Here is a 27,273-nt window from a genome sequence, read left to right on the forward strand (position 1 = left end):
GAAAAATCAATTATTTGATGAAATTAGAATCATCATGGAATGGCGAATAGAATGCTGGCACTTCGTTGTAGAAAAGAATTAGTACCGGTGCCAAAATAAAGATCTTTGGAATTAGAAAGGTGTGGATTCATAGAAAGAGCTAGAAAAATCTCACAGATCTTTGAGAAAAACATACTCATGTTATAGATAAAGAAGATGAGGATTAGGTAATTTAAACTGTTGCCCAAAGCAGTAAAGTAATAAGTATCTGAGGTGGGATTTGAACTCAGGTTCTCATTTTATGTAAAAGGAAGCTCAATCTCAGAGAAGCTAAGGGATTTCTACTTCTCCCATTTCTACTAGAACTGTGACTAGGAAGTAGGCTTGCTGAATCTCAATTTGTTATATTGTACATTCTTGTTTACTCTCTAGCTTTCATTAAAAAATTGACAAAGTTTAATTTTACCATCAACATTTGCATTTTATAAGAGACAAGAACACTTCATTTAGTATCAGGAAAATCTTAATTTGAATCTTGGTTGGGAAATTTTGGGCAAGTCACTTAGCTTATCTGGGTCTCACTTTCCTCATATGCAGAATATAGAATGTGTCCAGGAAAAACTAGTACTTCTGCTGTAAGGTTGCTGAGCCCTTTTTAGGGCTGCTTTCTACCTTTCATTCCTACCTGTTCCATCTAACTCATCTTTGGCTCCAAGAAACTATGCCATGTACAATTTCAGTAAATCATCATCGTAGACTGGCTAAACCAGGTTGAGGGTAACTGAGAGGTTTCAACTCTTATGGTGAGCTAGGGGATGTCTACTCCAAACATATGAAGACTTCCCCTAGTAGAAATGAATGGATAAATACAATTTGTTCTAATGGTCGTGAAGAGAGTGAAAGCAGGCATTGTGGAGTGCTTAAAACTTAGTTAGACATCAAAGACATCCCTTGCATCTGAAGCCATCACCAGTCATATTGACTCTGTTCTGCTACTAGACAATGATGACTCTTGGGAAAAAAAGTGAAGCTGAGAACTTCCTGCAATTCTTCCTTGCTTAAATCCAATTTACCCATGAATCCAAAGATATCACCCATACTATTTTTCCTCATATACAAAATGAGGGATTTGGATTTGAAGACTCCAGCACAACTTTCAACTCTAGGGAATATGAACCTACAGTGAAGCTGGTTAGTCCAAATGAGTCTTTAATTGGTGGAATAGATTTGATGATTGATTGTGACAAAGATGAGCTTGAGGACAATGATAATGATGACGATGATGATGATGATGATGATGATAATGAAAAAGATCTTTTACACAGATTTTTCATAGATAAACTTCTTAGGTATATGAGCAGAAAGAGTAGTGATCAGTTATTAGGCACTCTACTTTTGAAAAGTTTCCATTCTCTGCTTTAGTACTTTCTTATTTGGGAGTAAATACTAGTTTTTCAGGAAAAAAAAATAGCAGCTATAAAGAGGGATTTTCAATTTCCAAACTAGATCCAATCCAGAAAATCAAGTGTCCTTCCAAACAAATGAAGTGACATCACCTACTTCACATAACTGCATTGCACTTAAAGCACTCAATAAATCAAATTGTATTTGCCAAACAAAATTAATATTCATGTAGAAAACATATAAGTCTTTACCTCAAACAGTATATTGATTAGAATGAAAACATCGATGGAGCTATACATTTTCCCCCTTGAATTGATTTAGTTTCACTTGCTTAGCTATTCTCTGGATTAACTTTACCAATAAATGTTCACTGATGCTTATTCCCTTGAATGTGATAACACAGATTGAGCCTAATTTGCCTGCCTGCCCCAAGCCCAGGTCTTTTATCATATACTTAAAGGTTTGGAAGATTTTGCCAGGATGACAACTAAATGAATAATTCAGCTTCTCTGTAAAGGACAAAGACAAGAACACACTGTGATAGGAAGTTTTTGTTATTAGAAATAGAGTAGTGCATAAAAAGGCATGCGTTATAAATGATATATGTCTTCATTTAAATGTTTTGTTCATTTTATAATGTGATTGACAGCTGTTCTGTTAGTGCTGACACATGGTCCAGTGTATAAATTAATAGTCTTGTCTTCAAAATAACTGCAGTACTGTGGAGAAAATCAACAAGAGGATTTCTATTATTGAATAACATGTTTAGAAACAACTTAAATCTGGTTTGATTTATGAAAGGAATATGAATATGTGGTTTGGTCTACTACTAAACAGCAAGTGATCAGAGTTATTCACACACACACACACACACACACACACACACACACACACACACACACATCCACCAAAAAACAAACAAAAAAAATAGGTTCCTAAATACAGTTGATACTGTATTATTTCAAAACAGCAAATCAATACTCTCAAAAAGAATCACCTCATAACTATATGTTTCTTCTTGCATTTTTTCACTCAATTAAATGACTGCTAAAGTTGCTTAATATTTTGGGGGAAACAGTACCCTAGCCTAAATACATTTTCAAATGAATTTAAGATGTACTTTTAATCTATATGCTTAAGTAGCACTACCAAACTACACCAAAAAAATGTGCACATGCACACAATGCTTTTATATTACTGAAATGTCAAACAGACAGTGCTAAAGTTAGCTTTTAGTCCACTACATTCCAAGAAGAATATACATTTACAAACTGTAGAATCAAATGGATAGTATTAAATCAGAATATAAACCCTTCCAAGTGGTCCCTTTGCCAACACAGTGCTATAGTGGAGAGAGAAAAACCATAGGAATGTTTATTTCTCTCCCAGACAACATTCATCCATCCCACTAACAGACAACATTACATGTCACTAAATGGATAAATATTAATTTTCATCTGAATGTCTATTTGAATTTGTTATCAAAAAGGGTAAATAGTCACTGAGATGACACCCAAGTCAATATTGACCTTGAGATATAATAAATCTTGACAATCCCTGGAATAAGAGTTTCACATAAATACTATACGCACAACTCAATCATCATTATTAACTTTGAAATAATATTATAAGACATTTGATTCTCCCAAATATTTCACTATCTATCTTCAGGGAAACTGAAACAGTTACTAAGTCCTCCCTCTTCACTTTCTCAGTATAATGTGGAAATGACCCTAGATCATTAATGCAATTTTCAGTGGACCTCTAAGACTATATAGGTGTTATATTGAGTTGTAAGATCTTTAGAGAGAGATTCAGCAATGAATGGTGTGTTTGGCATCCGGAAAACTAGCTCAAAGGATACAGGCTTATCACTAAAAGGTATAAGTTTTGAAAAATGCATTGGTGAAGGGATGTTGAAATAACTTTTCTTAGAAGTAGCCTGTGGGAAGATATACTTTCCCCCCCTTTCTTCAAGTCTGTCTCAATTACATCTTTGTCTAGTTCTCTGCCTCTGTCTCTCTATCTCTCTGTCTCTGTCTCTGAGTCTCTGAATGTCTTTGTCTCTCTATTTCTGTTTCTCTGTTTTTCTTTTTCTGTCTCTATTCTCTTTCTGTCTCTGTCTCTGTCTGTCTGTCTCTTTCTCTTCCCCTCTCTCTTCCCTTTTTTCTTCTCTCCCTATTGTTTATATGCAATTGGTACAGACCAGTGAAAGTTTTTCACTGAATAAGGTCATATGCGCATTAACATTCATAGATAAATAGGGAAAGAATGCCAATGGAGAGATTTTAATACTCTTAGTTACATTGTTAAAAACTGTAATTACAAAGAAAGTGGCAAAAAGAGCTATATTGCTTAATGTTAATTCTCTCCTGGCATCAGCTTCCTTTCAATTGGTCAGATATTGCATGTCTAATTCTGTGCTTTTGGCACTTCAATAAAAAAGCATCTCCAGACTATTTTAATGAGATCTTATTGTATGCCACAGATTTTTTAAGTAGTCATAAATAAAAATTAATGAATATAAAATGGATGCAAATTAAAGATTCATTCTGTAAAAGGCAAAAGTATTTTGGCAAAAGAGAAAATTCTAATCCCAGGAGCTGGAATCTTTGGCTATATCAAATAGTAGATTACTATATACTGTGTGGTGTACCTGATCTAATCCACTGATCTGCCACTGTTTCTTAGCTAGAACCAAATGCTTTCAGTGATTGCTGCTTTGTTATATTGTTTTAAATTAAAACTATAGTGCAGTTTTAAACCCACTAGTCAATCTTCTTTTGCATTTTTCATTAATTCCCTTGATAATATCTATCCTTTGTTCTTCCAAATGAATTTTATTAATTTTTTTCTTCCTCTACAAACTATTTTTGTTAGTTTGACTATTTACTTAATTAGTTTAATGCCTTGGTCTCTGTAACATTCATTGACCTTGATCCAGAGATCCAAAGTCTGACAATATATTGTGTGAATTGAGAAATTATAAATATCATTATTTGATCCATTACCTAACTTTGGTTTGGTGAGAGATGTAGCTACATTCTATAAAATGATGACTAGGTATACTGTTTGCAATGGAAAGAGGGAGAAGAGAAAGCATGAAAATGAGGAAGAATTATAGTTTCATCCAAGAAATAGAAGTCAGCAATATCTAAATGGAAATCCAAGGATAAATATTCCATTCCTTGAAGATAACTTTTTCTCATTATCCTCAATATATCAACTTCTTATAGGGAGGAGTCAAGATATTATCCAGGACTGATAACTGAGTGACATTTGTGGAAAAACAATAACTGTGGACAAAAGGATTGTTGGATATTACTTAGAGGATATTATGTGCTATGTTATAGGTTCAGATTGCATCTAAGAGTAATTTCTGACTATGCCTGAGCTTCAAGATGAAACATATAAAGTTGTTAGCTCATAGAAAATAGTAGACAAATTGCTTTTATTATTTTTTTTACAGAGAGAAAGAGACAGAGACAGAAAGACAGAGAGAGTATGTATGTGTGTATATATTTGTGGATGTTTATATGTGCAAAGATAAAAGAGAGCCACACAAGAGGTAAAGATTACAGGCTTAATAACAATTAGGATCTTTAGTGAGTAGATAATACAGAAATGGCCTGAAAATTCTCAAAATAGGCAGCCATCTATAAAGTATTATTTCAAGTTGTATTTGCTCCCCACCTCAATCAATCTTATACCCAATGGCTTAAAATTCAGGAATAGGATATCATTGTTTGAGCTAAAGTTATTAATTTTTTTCTGTGAAAATGCTAACCTCTGGAGGCAGAGTCAAGATGGAGGAGAAAAAGCAGAAATCCCCCTAAGTTGTGCCAAATATGTTTTCAAACAACATTAAATCATACCTCAAAATAAAATGACAAAAATATTTATAGCAGCTCTTTTTTAGTATTGGTAAATACTTGGTATTTATTGGTAATTGAATTGGTAAAAATTGAAAATTGAGAGAATACCCATTCATATGTGATTGTGATGAAATGCTATTGTATTAGAAAAAAATAACAAGCATGGTGCTCTCAGAAAAACTTGTAAACACTTAGATGATATGATGCAAAGTGAAATGAGCAGAACTAGGATAATATTATACACAGTAACAGCAATATTGTAGGAAGATCAGTTGTGAATGGCTTAGCTATTCTCAGCAATACAATGACTTAACACAATTCTGAAGGATTTATAATGCAAAATGTTATCCATCCCCAGAAAAAGAATTGATGGGTTCTGAATGAAAATCAAAGCACACTTTTTCAACTTTATTTTTCTTGTGTTTTTTTTTTATTTGTTTGTTTTGGCCTGTGTTTTTTCTTTTCTTTTTCTTTTTTTTAAAGCTTTTAATTTTAAAGCTTTACATTTTAAAACATATACATGGATAATGACAACATTGACCCTTGCATAGCCTTGTGTTTCAGATTTTCTCCACCTTTCCCCCATCCCCTCCCCCTAGATAGTAAGCAATTCAATATATGTTAAACATGTTAAAATATGTTAAATCCAATATGTATAAACATATTTATATAATTCTCTTGCTGCACAAGAGAAATAAGATCAACAAAAGAAAGTAAATGAGTAAGAAAACAAAATGCAAGTGAACAAACCAAAAAGAGTGAGAATGTTATGTTGTGATCCACATTCAGTTCCTACAGTTCCCTCTCTGGGTATAGATGGCTCTCTTCATCACAAGATCATTGGAATTGGCATCTATCATCTCATTGTTGGAAAGAGTCACATTCATCAGAATTGATCGTTGTATAACATTGATGTTGTCATGGGCAATGATCTCCTGGTTCTGCTCATTTTGCTTAGAATCAGTTCTTGTAAGTCCCGTTAGCCTGTGTTTTGTCACATGACTGATATGGAAATCTTTTGCATGACAGTATATGTATAATCTTATATGAAATTGGTTGTCTTCTCATAGGTGAGAGAAGAGAGACACTGAGGAAAAACTAAAAAAAAAAATACCCATCCAAGTAAAAAAAGTTAACCAACTGGGAAAGGAGATATAGAATCCCAAAAATGAAAATAATTCTTTGAAAAATTAGCATTGGGCAAGGGGAAGCCAGTGAAGTCATAAGAAACCAAGAAATAACAAAACAGATTATAAGGAATGAGAAAATAAAACAGAATGTAAACCATAAGAAAAATGACATATCTGGAGAACAGATCAAGAAGAGAAAATATAAGAATAGTTAGACTGCCAGAAAGTTGTGACAAGAGAATGTTGACATAATAATGTAGGAAATAATCTAAGAAAATTATGAGTAATAGAAATCTAAGAAAAATGGAGTGATAGAACATGAAGGGAAAGTAGAAATAGAAAAAGTCCACTGATCACCACCTCAAAGAGATCTTTTGTAAAAAACACACAGGAATATTATTACCAAATTTTGAAACCTCCAGATCAGAGAGAATTTTACAATAAACAAGAAAATAATGTAAATATCCGGGAGCTACAATTAGAATTGTTCAAAACTTATCAGCAGCTACAAGAAAAGACCACAGGTCTTAGAATCATATCTACTAAAAATCAAAAGAACTAGGCCTGTGGCCAAAAATATCATATTCAGCAAAATTATCTATAATTTTGAAAGAAAAAAAGGAAAAGGGTAGGATAATTAGAAGGGAAAACAGAAATAGTAGAGGAAAGGTATAAGAAAGGGGGAGGGACTATAAAGGGAGAGGGCTACTTGAGGCAAGTAGTGCTCATAAGTAAAATACTGGGGAAAAGGGAAAGGGGGAAAAGGAAAGACAAAAGTATAATTTGGGGTAAATAAAATGGTAGGAAATACAGGATTAGTAGTTTTAACTGTAAATATGAATGAGGTGAACTCTCCCATAAAGTGGAAGCAGAAAGCATACTGGATTAGAAGACAGAACCTTACAATATGTTGCTTATAGGAAACACATTTAAAGCAGAATGATATATACAGAGTAAAGGTAAAAGGGTGGAGCAGAATTTATTATGCTTCAGGTGAAGTAAAAAAAAAAAAAAAAAATACCCATCCAAGTAAAAAAAGTTAACCAACTGGGAAAGGAGATATAGAATCCCAAAAATGAAAATAATTCTTTGAAAAATTAGCATTGGGCAAGGGGAAGCCAGTGAAGTCATAAGAAACCAAGAAATAACAAAACAGATTATAAGGAATGAGAAAATAAAACAGAATGTAAACCATAAGAAAAATGACATATCTGGAGAACAGATCAAGAAGAGAAAATATAAGAATAGTTAGACTGCCAGAAAGTTGTGACCAGAGAATGTTGACATAATAATGTAGGAAATAATCTAAGAAAATTATGAGTAATAGAAATCTAAGAAAAATGGAGTGATAGAACATGAGGGGAAAGTAGAAATAGAAAAAGTCCACTGATCACCACCTCAAAGAGATCTTTTGTAAAAAACACACAGGAATATTATTACCAAATTTTGAAACCTCCAGATCAGAGAGAATTTTACAATAAACAAGAAAATAATGTAAATATCCGGGAGCTACAATTAGAATTGTTCAAGACTTATCAGCAGCTACAAGAAAAGACCACAGGTCTTAGAATCATATCTACTAAAAATCAAAAGAACTAGGCCTGTGGCCAAAAATATCATATTCAGCAAAATTATCTATAATTTTGAAAGAAAAAAAGGAAAAGGGTAGGATAATTAGAAGGGAAAACAGAAATAATAGAGGAAAGGTATAAGAAAGGGGGAGGGACTATAAAAGGAGAGGGCTACTTGAGGCAAGTAGTGCTCATAAGTAAAATACTGGGGAAAAGGGAAAGGGGGAAAAGGAAAGACAAAAGTATAATTTGGGGTAAATAAAATGGTAGGAAATACAGGATTAGTAGTTTTAACTGTAAATATGAATGAGGTGAACTCTCCCATAAAGTGGAAGCAGAAAGCATACTGGATTAGAAGACAGAACCTTACAATATGTTGCTTATAGGAAACACATTTAAAGCAGAATGATATATACAGAGTAAAGGTAAAAGGGTGGAGCAGAATTTATTATGCTTCAGGTGAAGTAAAAAAAAAAAAAACAGGGGTAACCAAACTGATCTCAGATCAAGCAAAAGCAAAAATTGACCTAATTAAAAGAGATAAAGAAGGAAACTATATCTTGCTAAAGGGTACCATAGATAAAGAAGCAAAATCAATACTAAACATATGTGCACCAAGTGGTATAGCATGGAAATTCCTAAAGGAGAAGTTAAGAGAGCTGCAAGAGGAAATAGACAGCAAAACTATAATAGTGGGAGATTTGAATCTTGCTCTCTCATAATTAGATAAATTGAACCACAGAATGAATAAGAAAGTAGTTAAGGAAATAAATGGAATACTGGGAAAGTTAGATATGATAGATCTTTGGAGAAAATTGAATGGAGACAGAAAGGAGTTCACTTTCTTCTAGGCAGTTCATGGAATCTATACAAAAATTGACCATATGTTAGGACATAAAAACCTCAAAATCAAATGCAGAAAAGCCGAAATACTAAATGCATTTTTTTTCATATCATGATGTAATAAAAATTAAACTCACTAAAAGGCTAGGGGAAAATAGACTAAAAAAAATTGGAAATTAAATAATTTCATCCTAAAGAATGAATGGGTGAAACAGCAAATCATAGACACAATTAATAATTTCATCCAAGAGAATTACAATAATGAGACAACATACCAAAATTTGTGGGATGCAGGCAAAGTGGGGTAATAAGGAGAAATTTTATATCTCTGGATGCTTACTTGCATAAAATAGAGAAAGAGAAGAACAATGAATTGGGGTTTACAACTAAAAAACCTAGAAAAAGAACAAATTAACTCCCCCCAATCAAATACCAAACTCAAAATTCTAAAAATAAAAGGAGAGATTAATAAAAGTGAAAGTAAAAAAAATGAATAAAGACAATTAAGAGTTGGTTTTATGAAAAAAAAAACACAATAAAATAGACAAACTTTTAGTTAATTTGACTACAAAAAGGAAAGAAGAAAATGAAATTGTTAGTCTCAAAAATGAAAAGGGAGAACTTTCCACTGAGAGGAAATTAGAACAATAATTAGGACTTATTTTGCCCAACTTTATGCCAATAATTTTGATAACCTAAGTGAAATGGAAGAATACCTAAAAAATATAGATTGACCAAATTAACAGATGAGGAAATAAATTACTTAAATAGTCCCATTGTAGAGAAAGAAATATAACAAGCTATTAATCAATTCAATTCTCTAAGAAAAAATCTCCAGGGCTAGATGGATTTACATGTTAATTCCACCAAACATTTAAAGAACAATTAACTTCAATACTATATAAACTATTAAAAAAAATAGAGAAAGGACTCTGCCAAATTCCTTTTATGACACAGACATGATATTGATACCTAAATGAGGTAGGATAAAAACAGAGAAAGAAAATTATAAAGCAATTTCCCTAATGAATATTGATGCAAAAATCTTAAACAAAATATTAGTAAAGACATTACAGAAAGTCATCCCCAGTATAATGCACCACAACTAAGTAGGATTTATACCAGGAATGCAGGGTTGGTTCAATATTAGGAAAACTATTAGCATAATTGATTATATTGATAACCAGATAAACAAAAACTATATAATTATCTCAATAGATGTAGAAAAAGTATTTGATAAAATCCAACACCCATTCCTATTAAAAATACTAGAGAGTAGAGGAATAAATGGACTTTTCCTTAAAATAGTCAGCAGGATCTATTTAAAACCATCAGCAAGCATTGTATGTAATGGGGATAAACTGGAACAATTCCCAATAAGATCAGAAGTAAAACAAGGTTGTCCACTATCACTATTACTATTCAATATTGTATTAGAAATGCTAACTTTGGCAATAAGAGAAGAAAAAAGAGATTAGAGGAATTAGAGCAGGTAATGAAGAAACCAAATTATCACTCTTTGCAGATGATATGATGGTATGCTTAGAGAAACCTAGAAAATCAACTGAAAACACTATTAGAAATAATCCACAACTTTAGCAAAGTTGCAGGACACAAAATAAATCCACATAAATCATCAGCATTTTTATACATCACTAACACAATCCATCAGCAAGAGAAACAAAGAGCAATTCCATTTAAAATAATTGTTGATAATATAAAAATTTTGGGAATTTATCTGCCAAGGGAAAGTCAGGAGCCATAAAACAAAACTACAAAACACTTTCCACACAAATAAAATCAGATCTAAACAATTGGAAAAAATATCAAGTGCACTTGGATAGGTCCAGTGAATATAATAAAGATGACAATGTTACCTAAACTAGCCTATTTATTTAGTGCTATACCAGTCAATCTTACAATCTTACAAGAAACTATTTTACTGACCTAGTCTCTGGAAGGCCAAAAAGTCAAGAATTTCAAGAGAATCAATGAAAAATGTCAACAAAGGTGGCCTAGCTGTACCAGATCTAAAATTATATTATAAAGCAACTGTCATCAAAACCATTTGGTACTGGCTAAGAAATAGAATAGTCAATCAGTAGATTAGGTAATGTTCATAGGACAAAATTGTCAATAAGTATAGCAATCTAGTGTTTGACAAACCCAAAGACCCCAGGTTTTGGGAAAGTATTCACTATTTGACAAATACTGCTGGGAAAATTGGAAACTAGTATGGCACAAACTAGGCACTGACCCACACCTCACACCATATATCAAGATAAAGTCAAAATGGGTTCATGATCTAGATATAAAGAATGATATTATAAACAAATTAGAAGAACATCAGATAATTTACCTCTCATTTCTGTGGAGGAGGAAAGAATTTGTGACCAAGAAGAACTGGAGATCATTACTGATCACAAAATAGATAATTTTGATTATCTTAAGTTAAAAAGTTTTTGTAGACAATTCTACAGATTATGCAGACAAAATTAGAAGAGAAACGATAAATTGGGAGAACATTTTTATATTCAAACGTCCTGATAAAGGTCTCATTTCCAAAATATACAGAGAATTTACTCAAATTTATAGGAATTCAAACTATTCTCTAATTGATAAACAGTTAAAGGATATGAACAGACAATTTTCTGATGAAGAAATTGAAACTATTTCTAGTCATATGAAAAGGTGCTTTAAATCACTATTGATGAGGGAAATGCAAATTAAGACAACTCTGAGATACCACTACACACCTCACAGATTGATTAAGATGACAGGATAAGATAATGATGAAAGTTGGAGGGGATGTGGGAAAAGTGAGACACTGATGTATTGTTGGTGGAGTTGTGAATGGATCCAACCATTCTCAAGAGAAATTTGGAACTATGCTCAAAAAGTTGTTAAACTGTGCATATCCTTTGATCCAGCAGTATTTCTATTGGGCTTATATCCCAAAGAGATCTTAAAGGAGGGAAAGGGACCCATATGTGCAAAAATGTTTGTGGCAGCCTTTTTTGTAGTGGCTAGAAACTGGAAACTGAGTGGATGTCCATCAATTGGAGAATGGCTGAATAAATCATGGTATATCAATGCTATGGAATATTATTTTTCTGTAAGAATCAACCAGCAGGATGATTTCAGAGAGCCTTGGAGAGGACTACATGAAGTGATACTAAATGAAATGAGCAAAATCAGGAGATCATTATATATGACAACAAGAAGCTTATACGATGATCAATTCTGATGGATGTGACTCTCTTCAACAATGAGATGATTCAAACCAGTTCCAATTGTTCAGTAATGAAGAGAGCCATCTACACTCAGAGAGAGGACTGTGGGAACTGAATAGTGATTCACAACAGAGCATTTTCATTCTTTTGTTGTTGCTTGCTTGCATTTTATATTGCTTCTTTTTTTTCCTGGTTTGATTTTATTTTTCTTATGAAGCACAATAATTGTATAAATATTATATGCATACATTAGATTTAACATATATTTCTACTCTGTTTAACATATATTGGACTACTTGCCATTTAGGGGAGGGCATGGAGGAAGGGAGGAAAAATTGGAACACAAGGTTTTTCAAGGGCTAATGTTGAAGAATTGTCCATGCATACATATGCTTTGAAAAATAAAAAGCTATAATAAAAAATGAAAAATAAGAAATTAGGGGGGATGGATGGGCAAATGGGGAAGTTAAGGGCAAAGGAAAAAGATAAGGGAGGGATCCTTGAATGGGAAGAGGTTAAATTAAAGCAAGGTAAGTTATGGAACAAAATTTAAATAAAGAATCAGCAGGAGTATGAAAGCCATGTGCATATGTAGTATGTGTGTGTGTGTGTGTACATATTCTCATATGTATACACAAACATATCTTTTCCTAACTGTAGCTTGCTTAGAGGTGGGGGCAGATGAAAGGGAGAAAAAGATTGAAGAAAATAAGTTGCACAGCAGAGAACCAAAGAACAATTTACAAGAAAGTAATGAAAAAAAAATGGACACTCATGATTATAATTTCTTTTATTTCTAATAATTTATCCTTTTTCAATCTGGTAATTTATTGTCATATATTTTGAATTCTCCCTAGTGTTCTGTTGGGCACATGTTCTCTTTTGTTTTGCTTTATTTTGTTTCTTTTGCCTTTTCTGTTTTTCTTTTCTTTTGAAAAAAACATAAATACCAAAAGATTAAAAATTGTTTTTATATGTAAATGGAGAAAATAAAATACTAAATTTTTAAAATTCTAACCTCCATGAAAGGAATTAGAGGAAATTGCTTTTATTAGATTTTTACCCAATAGTGTTTTCACAGGAAGAGGGCACTTTATATTTTGTGGATAAAAAGAAAAAGGACAAATTAGGAGAAATAAAGAAAATTTTAGCCTGTCTCATAATTGTCTCCTAGGCTTGCCTTGCAGAAAGGAAACATATCAATGGTCTATAATCAAACGAAGTAGATCAATGTAACCCTTCTTAAAACTTCCTATTGTATCTGTCCTCTAGGCTCTTCTCCTTTCATTTATTCAGTTCAGTTATTTCTCCTTCTTAAGCTATGTGATATATCTAGATAGATAGATGGCTAGATAGGTAAAATCATGGTTAAGGGACCTAGCACATAAAATATTGGGCCTGCATTTAGAAAGGCCAAAGTTTAAATCAGCCTCACATACTTACCAGGTCTGTGTCCCTGAACAAATCACTTAACCTTGTTTGCCTCTGTTTCTCATCTGTAAAAAATGAGCTAGAGAAGGATATGTCAGAACATTCAGTAATTTTGCCAAGAAAACTGTTATTGGAGTAGTGCAGCATTAGACGCAATTGAATGACAACAAATATAGATAGCCATATACGTATATATACATTTACAATTATATATATATATATGTACAAGATAGATGGGTATGTGTGTATTTACAATTATTCCTTCCACATCACAACTTTCCCCACATTGGTTTCAATATATTCAATATATTATAGGCTGACATCAAAAAATTAGATGGGAAATTTTGGAGAGTTTTGAGGAAGCCACAGTCAACATATGATGAGAAAACAACAATGAAAAGTTTAGAATCACAGAAATGCATAAATATAGATATAGATATTTACTTATATATATAGATATATAAAACTTTGTATAGTATAAGCATATTTTATCTTTTAACACCATAATAATTCAGACTTCTTTGATAGGGAGAGACAAAATTTTTTTTCATAGATTTTTTTTTTTTTTTTTTTACATCATACGTGTTCTGCATCCACAATCCTCCTGATATGGAAGGAATGACTGCATGCATATATTGGTTGTTTGTTTGTTTGGCGTTTGTCCCTCATTCTTGAAGAAGACCAAACTGGTATTTTGGAGTTGAGTTAACAATGTGTCTGACTGTGACTGATCAGACCAATATGCTCCGAATGCTCTGCCATAGTTTGGACAGAAATAGTCCCTATGAACAAATCACTTCTATTTGAATTATCTTAGGAAGACTCTGAAGATATCAAACACTAAGATCCCTTTTGAACTAAACTGCCAAACATTTCAATTCTACTGCAGAGAGCACAACTATATTGGGTTGGCCACATTGTCCTAATGTCTAATGTACACTTGCCAAAATAAATAAATAAATAAAATATTACTTTATGGAAAACTCACACAAAGAAAGCACTCACAAAGTGGTCAGAAAAAGCAATATAAGGATACTATCTAGATCTCTCTTAAGAACTTTAGAATTGATTGTATGACATGGGAGACACAGGCACAGGATTGCTCAGCATGGCATTCCCTTATCAGAGAAAGTGTTGTACTCTGTGAGCAAAGCAAAGCTGAATTAGCTCAGAAGAAACACAAGATGAGAAAAGTTAGAGAAGTATGTATATGTACATATATATGTATACATCTATATATTTCTTTAATCTGTAGTACACTTTCCTCTATCATATTCTTATCAAACTAGTTCATATTCTTAACCTCATTTCTTTAAATCTATTGTCCCGTCTCATCATCAAATCTCACAATTTCCTTTTCCTAATTCCCTTCATATATATAGACAAACATAGAAAAACACACACACACACACACACACACACACACACACACACACACAAGCAGTTTGATGAAGTTGGGAAGGGTTCACAGTATGATGAGTCAGACACTGGGATTCCATCCCTTGATTTTACCACATATGACCTTGAATAATTTACTTGAGTCAGCAAGACTTTAGTTTCTTCTTTTATAAAATAAAGAATGAGATGATTACTAGCCTTCCTACTATTGTCAGGATTCCATGATCTCTATTGAAAAACAAAATTGGGGAATGGGGAAAAATCCCTATATCAATTCTGTACTTTCTCTACCTCTCTATGATTCGGTGTCTTCTAAGCATTCGTTGGATTTTTTAAAAGCCTCCTGATTTATTTCAATTAATAAGAGAAAGTGGGTGAAATACTCTTTCTCTCTCTCTCGCATACCAGTTTTATCATGTTTGCCTCTTCTATTTGACAGTGGTTTGAGTACTTTTCTTTAATAGTTTTCTGAGTAAGGTACTTTCTTAAATTTTCTTATCCTTGGTGTCATTCATGAGATAAACCTTACTAGATTTAGTACTAAATTCCATGTAGCACAGACTTCAGTATTGATGTACTCATCTGTAGTTAGTCACAAAGAAAGAAATCAACTATGTTAGAATGACTCCAGCACACAGTGCTTTAACTTGAGGTAAGATTTGAAGACTATCATCACTCTCTTTTTGGGGACAAATAAAGTTGTTTCTCCATTTTTTCTGGCAGTCAGTTAATTATACAAAGGAAGGGGCCATAGTACTCCATCTCATCTTTCCTTGAAAATGAAACACTGAAGTCCTAAGGAGAAGTAACCATAATTCCACTTAGAGAATGGTTTGTTGTGGAGGTCTATAGTCTTCAGAGGTTTAAGGCAGAATGATTCTTTTAGTAATGAGAGACCCCTTTTTCATTTCCTCAGATTGGAAATATATAAAATGCCATCGCCAACACAGGTAAAAGTGAGAACATGGAAGAGTTAGTCTCTGGCACCTTCCTTCTATTTTATCCTTTCCCTACAAAGCAAATTGTAGTTTAAAAATCACTGGACTAAGAGTTAGGAAATTTGAATTTAAATTCCTGTTCCAATACTTGTAAACTATGAAAATGATAGGGAATCATTTAACCTCTCTGGGCTCAATCTTCTCTCTCATAAAATGATCATAGAAATATCTACATTAGCTACCTAATATAAGGATTGTTATAAAGAAAGTGCTTTGGCATAGCAAATTTTTATTAAATGTGGTATAGTTTGACATACTCAGGAAAATTAGGAGTCTCTCCTTAGTCAACATCCAGATTTTTAATATTTCACTTAGATAATTAGTTTAAAGATAAGTAACTATATTTCCTTCCTAGAGTTATTCCCATTTTAATAATAATTGATTAATAGAAAATAGAACTTTAAGTAATTGTACTTTGTATTAGATAAGATGGTCGAAGACAAATTTTGAGGGAGAGGTAAGCTTTCTCAGACTTAAAAAAACATATTATGTAGCCCATTCTATCCATGAATAAGACCAGCTCTGGTAATTCAATGTTCTGGAGGAATTACATTTTATTGCATCTTTCCATGTGGGTACATAAATTCAGCATGGGGATAGGAGTGAGGCAGGGAGAAAAAGAAGAGGAGAGAGGCAGTGAGAGAGTACACATATACATATAGATAAGTGATGTGTATGTATTATGAGAATAATGCCTTAGGAATAATACCTATATAACATCTGTTCATCAGAAAAACTTTCTTTGACTGATATCTGCTTTGAAGTGCTTTCTGAGGAATTTTATTGCTTCCAAGGATGGGTAGTTAAAAATAATGTACATCGTGAACAATGTTTTGGCATTTTCCTTCACTTTCTTTTTAGTTTCTGCATTACTGTTGTCATCACTTAAAACTCAATCAATTCAAATGATCCAGTGAGAACAGATGGCATTAATCAACTCTCAAGAATATGCACAAAAGCAATTAAAAATATATACACCAAACTGATGCCAGCAAATCAATTATCAATGATAGAAAATCAATATGTCACCCCAGTTTCTTGTATTACTACTATTTCATCCAGTATGCCCCTGATATCCTGGTAATGATCCTCTGGATTACTTACCTTTCCAGCAAAAACATAAGAATGGGGATGTTCAAGCTTAATTACACAGTCCTTAATGACTAGACTTCACTTTGCTGACAAAAAAACCATCATAACTTGGGCAATGGAGGATCCATCAGAATGATAAATCTAGACAGCATATGCTATACAATGTCATGCAAATATGAAATATAGTGCACAGTAGTGTGGAATTCCCAGAAAAGAATTTCATTTCAGAAAACAGAGCATCTTTACTCACATCTATAGCTCTCATTTGTCAAAATGAATGGAGGCAGTCATAGAAACATTAAAAACACATAGTGTTACCTTCAGTGAGCTCAGGAATTTGTATCTTACTCCATCTTGAGGAACCAGACTGCTGTTTTCTACTTTATACTATCTAATGGTAGATCCCATTGAACTTTGAACATGGCCAAAAAAGCTGTCCATTTAGATACAGAATTGGAATTTGAGTCTTATCTCAGAAATGTTTTAAAATGGATTCTGAAGCTCTCTGCTTCATCTCTGGGGTTCATGATTTGGGACTATTTCAAAACAAGGATCTTAGGAGATGTTGCTAACTAAACCCCATGGGATGGGCTTTAAAACAGTGCTAGCTCACACTGACTAGGACAACATAGCAAACTAAGTTTCTAGCAAAGTTCCACTATATTTTTCAGGCTACATAGTAAATGATTATTAAAATTTCATAAAGCAAGTTAATAAAATTAGCTCAAACTTGGCACTGAGGTCTATTAGTTGAAAAGGATTTCTCTTTTAGTAGGAAATGGCCTTTTGTCACATAAATAAGAAGTCAAGTGTGTCTCACAAGAGGAAAATTGTGAAAGCAGATTTTTAGCATGACCCTATTCCATAAGCAATTGTTAATTTCTATGACTATAGATGAAACAGTTGTACTTCTGTTCTTTTATATTTCAAATATAGTATGTGATGATAAAAATAACAACAGAATACCACATTTACATGACCCTTACGCAAAACAATGATCAAACAAAGTTGGTTTAGCAAAAATTTTTGTGAATAATTTACTTATGGGGACACTGAAGATAAGTGGTGTTAAGGGTCATATGGATGATAATTGGTGTATCCCAGATTCCTGATTCTAAGTTTATTGTTCTTTGTACTACATAAACATAGTTATCAATAACTGATGACTCAGTACTCTTAGGGCCATTACAAATAGTAGCTGTTGTTAAATAAACCTTTCTACCTCTAGCAGAACCACAGGGACTTATAAAAACAATTGGAAATGTGTAGGTTTTTTCCTTAGAATCAGTTGTCAAATGAAAACCATTAGGACTGATATCCAAAGGATAGAATCTAAATTTAAATGAGCCTGTAAGCTGGAAGAAATCTTATATAACAAGGTCACCACTCTCATTTTATGTTAGAAAAAAATAAACTGATATTTAGGAAGGAGAAAGTGACCTGCCCAAAGTCCCACACAAAGCTAATTCCACAAAGAGAATTTAAACTCAATCTTCTTGACTCAGAATGCATTTATTTTGTCTGTTTGGGTTGTTTTTTTCCTCCATACATGATGCGATGCCATCCTTCATTTTAAATATCAACACTGGATTCTCAGTGAAGAGCAGTTGGTGGGACAATTTTATGCATGTGTAATAATGAAGCCCTTCCAGCAAATATGCCTTTTTAGACAAGAACTATATGGATCAAAACCTATATCATGACATCACAATTTAGTTAGACTCTGATGTTTTTACAAAATGAGTTTGGATATTGGGTATAGCCAAATGAAAAGTACAGTGAAAGAATGTGTGTATGTACAAATATGTGCATATATGTATATATGCACACAAATACAGTAATGTATATATGTAAGTATATGTTTATATGTCTGTGTACATGAAGATATATTGGGGTGTGTGTGTGCATGTGTATAATCAATATTGGTCATAGAATTATGGACAAAAGAAGATTAGTGATTATTCTTCAAACGGATGGGAATACTAAATCTTTTAAATTATATCTATGGAGATTAATGTTCTCGTAATTCTTAACTGTGCAATAATTGTTTGCATTTTGATGAATGTAAGTGGAAGTTTATATTTGTATAGCCATTTAAGCCTATCTCACCATGGGAAAACCTATTTCAAATTCATTTAGACATTCACTCAATGACTTCTTTCATTTATGGTGATCTTTAAATATCTTGTGAAGATGTATAAAGAAAATGGAAGCTAAAATGATCTTTTTATTATTCCTTAAGGATTTTGTTTTTATTTTCCAGTAGTGATCTTGTGGATTTCTATACTTTAAGGTTCAAAACTGTTTTTCACATTGGTTTCTCCAAAATATCTGAAGTGGAATCTTTTCTTCTTCCAAAAGACAAGGGTAGGTGTCTTTGTAGCACCCACTTTCTATCATTAGATATACTTCAATATATGTAAATAGTCTTAAATTTTCAGAAGACTAAGATAAATTTAAGATAATAATCAGATAAATGACTTAAATTATTGACATTTATGACTAGAACCAATCCAATTATGCCATTCTTTTTGTTACCATTCATTTTCTTTGCATTTGCTAAATTAGATGTAATTATAACAATGGATGGTATTTCTATAGAAAGTAACATTTAAAATTTCCTTTCATAATTAAAGGTCATTACCTACTGTTCTTTTTAGAGAATCAATGAAATTCTATTTTGTATCTGAATGGATGAAGCACAAAACTTTTGTATAATCAGATCATATTCTTAGAGATCAATTGTGGCATAAGTTCACAACTCTAGCTTTTTAAACTTTGGCTTTTCTTTGGCTTTAGCCAAATAATCACAAATTTTCACAAATTTAGATTTTCTAAGTCACAGATTTAGAATTATTAGTAAAATTATTTTCCATTTATATTGGGCAATTATCTCTACATTTGGGAAATTATCCTTAGGAATAACTGAAACTATTATAACTATTTTAATATCATGAAAATTGAAATTATTTTAAGAGTTTTTATTATGATCTTTGAAAATGTTTCCCAATGTATCTTTGATATAGGTTTCTAGTTCAATGTGAACTATTTGAATTTTTCTTAGTTACAAACTTATTAAAATCCATGAATGGGAAAGAATGGTCAGATTTTTTTTTTAAGGAACACATAACTGAATTTTATCTTGAGTTTTAAATAGAGGGTTTGTAGGTATAGGCATATAAACACAAAGATAGGATTTATGCAAATGAAGATTCTTTTTATCAGTTATGATGACTCTAGACAAAACAATTTGTAATAAAGGCGTTATCTCAAGAGATTTGAAATATAACTTGTGCATGTGCAAGCAAATATGTGAGGAAAAAATTTTCTTCCAAAATATTTAATAGGTTTTCTATACTGATTTCATTGTAGGTGAAAAATCCAATTTGGGAGTTCCCCTCTTTTTAAAAGAAGATCTTTATAATGCACTACCTTGTTAGATACTGAATTCAGCACAATGAGAAGTATTCAAGCAGAACTTATATGTGGGACCACTTTGTGGTGACAATCAGATAAATGACTTAAATTATTGACATTTATGACTAGAACCAATCCAATTATGCCATTCTTTTTGTTACCATTCATTTTCTTTGCATTTGCTAAATTAGATGTAATTATAACAATGGATGGTATTTCTATAGAAAGTAACATTTAAAATTTCCTTTCATAATTAAAGGTCATTACCTACTGTTCTTTTTAGAGAATCAATGAAATTCTATTTTGTATCTGAATGGATGAAGCACAAAGCTTTTGTATAATCAGATCATATTCTTAGAGATCAATTGTGGCATAAGTTCACAACTCTAGCTTTTTAAACTTTGGCTTTTCTTTGGCTTTAGCCAAATAATCACAAATTTTCTCCATGGTGTCACAGATTTAGAATTATTAGTAAAATTATTTTCCATTTATATTGGGCAATTATCTCTACATTTGGGAAATTATCCTTAGGAATAACTGAAACTATTATAACTATTTTAATATCATGAAAATTGAAATTATTTTAAGAGTTGTTATTATGATCTTTGAAAATGTTTCCCAATGTATCTTTGATATAGGTTTCTAGTTCAACGTGAACTATTTGAATTTTTCTTAGTTACAAACTTATTAAAATCCATGAATGGGAAAGAATGGTCAGATTTTTTTTTTAAGGAACACATAACTGAATTTTATCTTGAGTTTTAAATAGAGGGTTTGTAGGTATAGGCATATAAACACAAAGATAGGATTTATGCAAATGAAGATTCTTTTTATCAGTTATGATGACTCTAGACAAAACAATTTGTAATAAAGGCGTTATCTCAAGAGATTTGAAATATAACTTGTGCATGTGCAAGCAAATATGTGAGGAAAAAATTTTCTTCCAAAATATTTAATAGGTTTTCTATACTGATTTCATTGTAGGTGAAAAATCCAATTTGGGAGTTCCCCTCTTTTTAAAAGAAGATCTTTATAATGCACTACCTTGTTAGATACTGAATTCAGCACAATGAGAAGTATTCAAGCAGAACTTATATGTGGGACCACTTTGTGGTGACAATGCAGATAAGATTTATGTTTCAGGTCGATTTCTGGCCTAAGTTTCTTTTCAATTCTGGAATTGTACCATTCTATGTTACCTTCAACTATATTAGTGGTAAATGAAATAAATACACATTAAGCTACTGCTCTATAGATTTCAAAAAGATGTTGTGTGGATCCCAGATTATAGAGGAATTAAGGTCAATTGATCATCATTCTTTTAGGCTATACATTACAACTACTGAGAACTAGGACAAATATGTTCAGGACTAATTTATTGCTAGTAACTTATTTCTCACTGAATAAATGAATATTTTACACTATAATAAGAAGATTGATCATTATACCATAATTCTCACTCAAAAATGTTTAGGAATCTGTATGTGTGTTTTAAATAGAAATGTTGATTGGAAACAGAAATTAAACTGTCACTGATGAAATAGTAAAACTCATTTACTGCAAAGTTTCTTTTTAAATGTTTGAAATTGACTTTATGAAATTAGCATTAGTTATGAAAAGCCTTGGTTTTAAATCCATGCCAGTTAACATTTATGCACATTATTAAAACATGTGGTTTATAATTCAAATAATTTAAAGAAAATACATTCTTCAATTTAATTTCTATTAAAAACTCTCTTCTATGAAACATCTGTTATCATTGCAATAACTTTTGGAAAACATTCTCTTCCCTCATTTTTACTTTGATCCTGCATTCAAAGTAGTCAGTTTCTTCATGGGGGGAGGGGATGGGGACATGAAATATAGAAAATTCAGTTACTTTTGACACCACACTTTTGGATCATTAAGACAATACTGACCTCTAGTGTTTTAAGAGATAGCAAAACTACCTCATACTTAACTTCCTCACACCAATTTCATCCAGAAGAGCTTCTTTTTCTAAGGTACCATGGGATCAATTTCATTAATAATAATAATAATTAACAATAATAATAATAAACCTAGGCAAATCTTCAGCAGATGCTATCCTTTCCCTACCTATTTTCTGACTTAATTTTTATGGGGCATCTGGAGTCTTCATATTAGAGAGACTGACCTCTATCAATTTCTTCTTAGCTTGCAAATTTCAATAAAATTTTTATAAGGGCTTGTGAATAAGCTTTGTGGATTTCTAATGTTCTGAACTTTTGACTAGTGATGAAAGTATTGGTGCTGTCTGTGGTCACCTCAGTTATTTAAAATATGTCTGGTTCTGTTCTTTCTAAATGTGTGTCTTGTCAGATACATCTATAATTGGTGCCCTACTGCACCAAGGGCAGTAAGAGAGGAAGGAGTTACTTTGATAGTAATATCCTTCTACCCGTTTCAACAAGCCTCATTACAACCTTGCCATTATAAGAACCCCTGCCCAAACATTGGAGAAGGTGTGAAAACTTTGGAAAATACTGTAGCATCATCTCCTGAAACCTCAGAGATGCTTAATTGTGTTCTATAAATACTCAGGGATTCCAGAGTACTTGAACTCCATTTTTCCCCTGCCTGATGAGGGAGCTAAGTAATTGGTCTCCAGATTTTGAAGAGACTGATAATTCATTCAAGTTTGGCGAACTGGGTTCTTTAAATGTACAACAAGCACAGTGCAAGTGTTCGGATTTCTGGGTGTCCAACCCTCATTGCCATTACACCAAACATTCTGTATTGATGAGGTTAGCCTTTTTTTTTTTTTTTCTGGCATGTACATTTGCTCACTGATCATGAATATGTTGTCACAAATATTGGGGGTGGGGGTCAAATTTCTACCTCCAAAATGGGGCTAGCCATTGATTGTGCAGCTCACGTATCCTATGTCTCTCCTACGAGGCATATAATCAAATCATTGTTAAAGAGTAGTACCGTGTATGTTAGAGATCCCAAAAGGAGTCTGCCTGTGGTGGGGGTGATGAATTTTTTTTTTCAAAAGCCATATATTGTAGTGTTCTGAGCATACTGCAAATCTGAGCTGCATTCAGAAATCAGCCACTGTCACTGCGAGAGGTGGCTCAGAGAATCTCTCTAATGTTAGCAACCCCAAGTGTCCTATAGTCTGAGAGCCAAGCGCTGTTCTCTGGAGAAGCCGGGTCAGAAGAAAGGTTCCCAGCGAGGGAAAAAAACAAAAAACAAAAAACAAAAAACAAAAAAAACAAAACTAGGAGGGTAGTCTTAGCTGCAGGTTAAGAGCAAAGACCTTCAGTTTTCTTAAAACTTTGAATTTTAGGATTTAAAGACGAAGGACCTGGCAAAGCTGATGAATCTAAACATAGCTAACTTTTAGAAGGAATCGAGTAAGAGATCCACACCTATTGGGAGCTTCCCTCCAAACCGTAGTTAAGAGGAGCAAAAATAAGATATATACAGAAGGTGACTAACTGTCCGTCCTAACGCCAGTTTTTTCCCCATCTCCCAGCTCCATCTCCCGACTCTGGCTACTTACAGTTTGTAGCTGTAGATCCTATGTGCCACAAGACGGAGAATAGTAAAGTCAAAACGCTGGCCAGTGAGGGTACAGAATCCATTTCCCTCAAGCGGTCTCTCCCAATTTAATCCCGAATTTCGCAAGGACCAGTAGAGACTCCTTTTTTCTCTCTAGCCTCTCTGCACAGTGTTCCCCCCACCCACCCCGACCCACCCCCCCCTCTTCCAGTCACTAGCTTGTTCACTCCATCCCGAGCCCAGCCACACAAGACCAAAATGGTCACTGGGGGTCTTGCCTCTCCCCCTCCTCCTCCTGTTCCTCCTCCTCCTCTTCGCCCTCCTCCTCCGGCTTCTGCTGCTTCTGCTGCAACTGCTGTTCGCCCTTCTTCCTCTTCTTCCTCTTCCCCCACTCCTTAAAGGTGCAAACCCCAACCGAACTGCAGCAACAAGCGCTGGCGAGATGTGCAGGCAGTGATATCCACCTCCTAGCTAGGAGGGCTGGAATCAGCACTCGGGCGGTGTACAGCTCCTTATAGGCAAGTAGGGTGGCGCTGCACCGCCTCCGAGTCTTGGAGACCCGCCCCTAGATCGCCTATAAGAAGGTTGACTGGGCGGGTCTTTGCCCCACAAGGCAGGCCTTTCCTGGTAAACGGCAGTAGTGTAGGCAGAGGCGGTGGCAGAGACGGTGGCAGTGGCAGTGGCAGTGGCGGTGGCAGCGGTAACGGTAGCAGCAGCGGCAGCATCAAGAGGCAATAGCAACGGCAGTGATTGAGGCAGCGGCAATTACTGAGACACTGGCGGCATCCGTGGCGATGGAAGCAGCTCATCTAGAAGCAGCAACAGCAGTACCAGTAGCAGTAGCATCCGCCGCCGCCGCCGCCGCCACCGCAGCAGAGAAGTTGAAGCCCTGCATATAAGCTACCTGGAAAGCCGGGGGAGAACAGGGATTCTCTCTCTCTCTCTCTCTCTCTCTCTCTCTCTCTCTCTCTCTCTCTCTCTCTCTCTCTCTCTCTCTCTCTCTCTCTCTCTCTCTCTCTGTCTCAGAAGTAATGCATATTTTAAAACAAAGCTTGGCACAGAATGAGGGATTTTTAAGAGTGGAGAAAGAGGAGGAAAGAGATGGAGCAGTTAAGGAAAGACTTCCATAGAGAGAGGTTTTGTTTAAGATATTAGGAATGGGAGTGGGTATGAAAAATTTCAATTTTGTCAATCTCATTAATTTTTCTCCTATGGAAAAGGAAAGTGATATTGGCAGGTTGAAAATTTGTTGTTATTGTTGTTGTTGTTGTTTTAATCTCCTTTGATTTTTAACCTCCGTCCTTTCTCACTCCTCTATTTCCCACTTCCCCCATCCAACCCCCCATCCTTATACCTTTCCCCTGTATTTTATAATATTTTTTCCTTCATTATTTCTCTTTTCTTATTGTCCAGTATTTTACCTGGTTTTGAGCACTCCTAATTCTTTTGATAAGGTGTGATGCTTTAACAGTCTAGTTCAGAGGCTACTGCCTCTAGTTGTTTCCCAGGGGTAAATCAGTGTCTGTTGAAGAGAGAGCAGATTGATAACAGTTTGACAAGCTTAGATCTGAGGGCTTTACCACAAAGGCAAAAACAGGGGAAAAATCCTTTCATTTATGTCAAATGCTCCAAATAAAAAAATGTGGTCCAGCCTTCAGCTTCTAAGCTAAACACAGAATGTCTGAGGCTTTATCATAATTGAACTTATTTTGATTTTAAGGAAATGTGCCAACCCCTAACAACATAAAGCACTATACTTACTTTTCTATTCTGGCTTAGAATCAGAATTAGGGGTAATTTTTTTTTTGTATTTTTCCTCAGGAAACAATATTCAGATGTCAAATTTATCATTGTAGACTCTGTAGGATACATATACTCATTGTATTTTGCATAAATGTCAGCCATGTAATTATTAGTAAACTGTGATGTATTCTTCAAGCAAGATCATCAATTGAAGAATTCTTGAGACTTAAGCTTTAATATTTCTATGTTATTCCCACAAACTGACAGTGCTACAGTGAAGTATAGAAAGTCATTAGTGATTCAATTTAAGTCAAGGGGAGATAAATTCCATAGGTCCATGTTAGTTATGAATGAATGTCAGTCCCTTACCAAGGAATTGATTTTCAAAATCAAATACATGACTTAGGCCACTGGACTTTTGTGGAAACACATATACATTAAACCATCTGATACTTTAAAACCATCTGATACTTTAAAATAAGTGTTACAAAACTTCACTAGAATAAACTATAAAATGTCAGAAATCATCTGGCCCCAAATCTGCCTTTTGTTGATGAGGAAATTGTTGATAATGGGAAGTTAACTTCCAATGCTTTCTCTATTCTCTCTCACTGCATTTCTCAAATGAAATTAGGTTACAATGTGACAATTGGAATAAAAAAAAATTAATGATAAACATAAGCTTAATTTTCAAGCAGAATAGTTTTAAATGATTCTAACAGTAGCAGTGAAGAGCCCTCTTAAATTTGAAGGGGCAATCAGGGAATTATATTTTTAGTCCCAGAACCATAAATGATCTTCAAGTAATTAGTAAATATTTGAAAACCATATATAAATGTGCATATATAAACTAATGTACAGCAAAGAAATGGGCCTTCATATTAATGTCCTTTTATAGTTATATTTTCCCTTTTCAAACCCACTTATTCTCATAGCAATAGCATATATTTATTTAAAATTTATTAATATTTCCATAAGAATATTTAGGCTATCACTGGAGTGGAGGAGTAAGCAACTGTTCTCATAGACAATAGTAGAAACAATGCCATCTTTTAGGGGCATTTTGCAGGTAATTTTATGAGTAGATTTTAAATCAGTCTTAAACTTAAACTTAAACTAAACTTTCAATTAGGCTTATATTTACCTAAGGAAAGTATTTCATACTCTTAACCTGACCTGATAAATCCACTTTTGGAATATTATAATGGAAGCCTTGCTTTCTTTTTGTTTTCTTGTTATTTTTTAATTTAAGAACTCCATTTGTAGCCCTAGGATAACCAGTAAATAATTCTTCTCATTCATCTTGGCAACACCTTTTGGAAGCAAACAGAAACCAGTTATTTTCCCCATTTTAAATTTTAAAAAAATGACATAGATGCATGTTATGCTTTGTTTAGACAAGAACACACACACACACATACACAAATATCATGACTAAACTCAAAAGATGTTTAACATACAATTAACCACTGACTTTTTTGCCTTATTATATGCTCCCTTAAGATGCTATTTTGTTGACTCCTTGTATCAACTATATCTAGAATTAAATGCCTCCTATATGAGAAGCATTTGCTTGACTTTGAGAATACAATGTTTCAAATTGATTTTATGCCCTCCAGGAGCCTGTGTTC

General features: G+C 33.5%; 1 protein-coding gene across 1 annotated transcript in view; it reads right to left on the minus strand.

Moving 5' to 3' along the window:
• CNTNAP5 (contactin associated protein family member 5) overlaps nt 1-24,069 on the minus strand; it is a 913,682-nt gene extending 889,613 nt beyond the window's left edge. Inside the window, exon 1 of the mRNA XM_051985717.1 lies at nt 23,901-24,069. Coding sequence (XP_051841677.1) covers nt 23,901-23,982 — 82 coding nt within the window. The 5' untranslated portion in view covers nt 23,983-24,069. The remainder of the gene's footprint in view (nt 1-23,900) is intronic.
• Nucleotides 24,070-27,273: the final 3,204 nt, after the last annotated feature.

The sequence above is a fragment of the Antechinus flavipes genome, chromosome 3 (assembly GCF_016432865.1).
Source record: "Antechinus flavipes isolate AdamAnt ecotype Samford, QLD, Australia chromosome 3, AdamAnt_v2, whole genome shotgun sequence".
Lineage (NCBI taxonomy): Eukaryota > Metazoa > Chordata > Mammalia > Dasyuromorphia > Dasyuridae > Antechinus > Antechinus flavipes.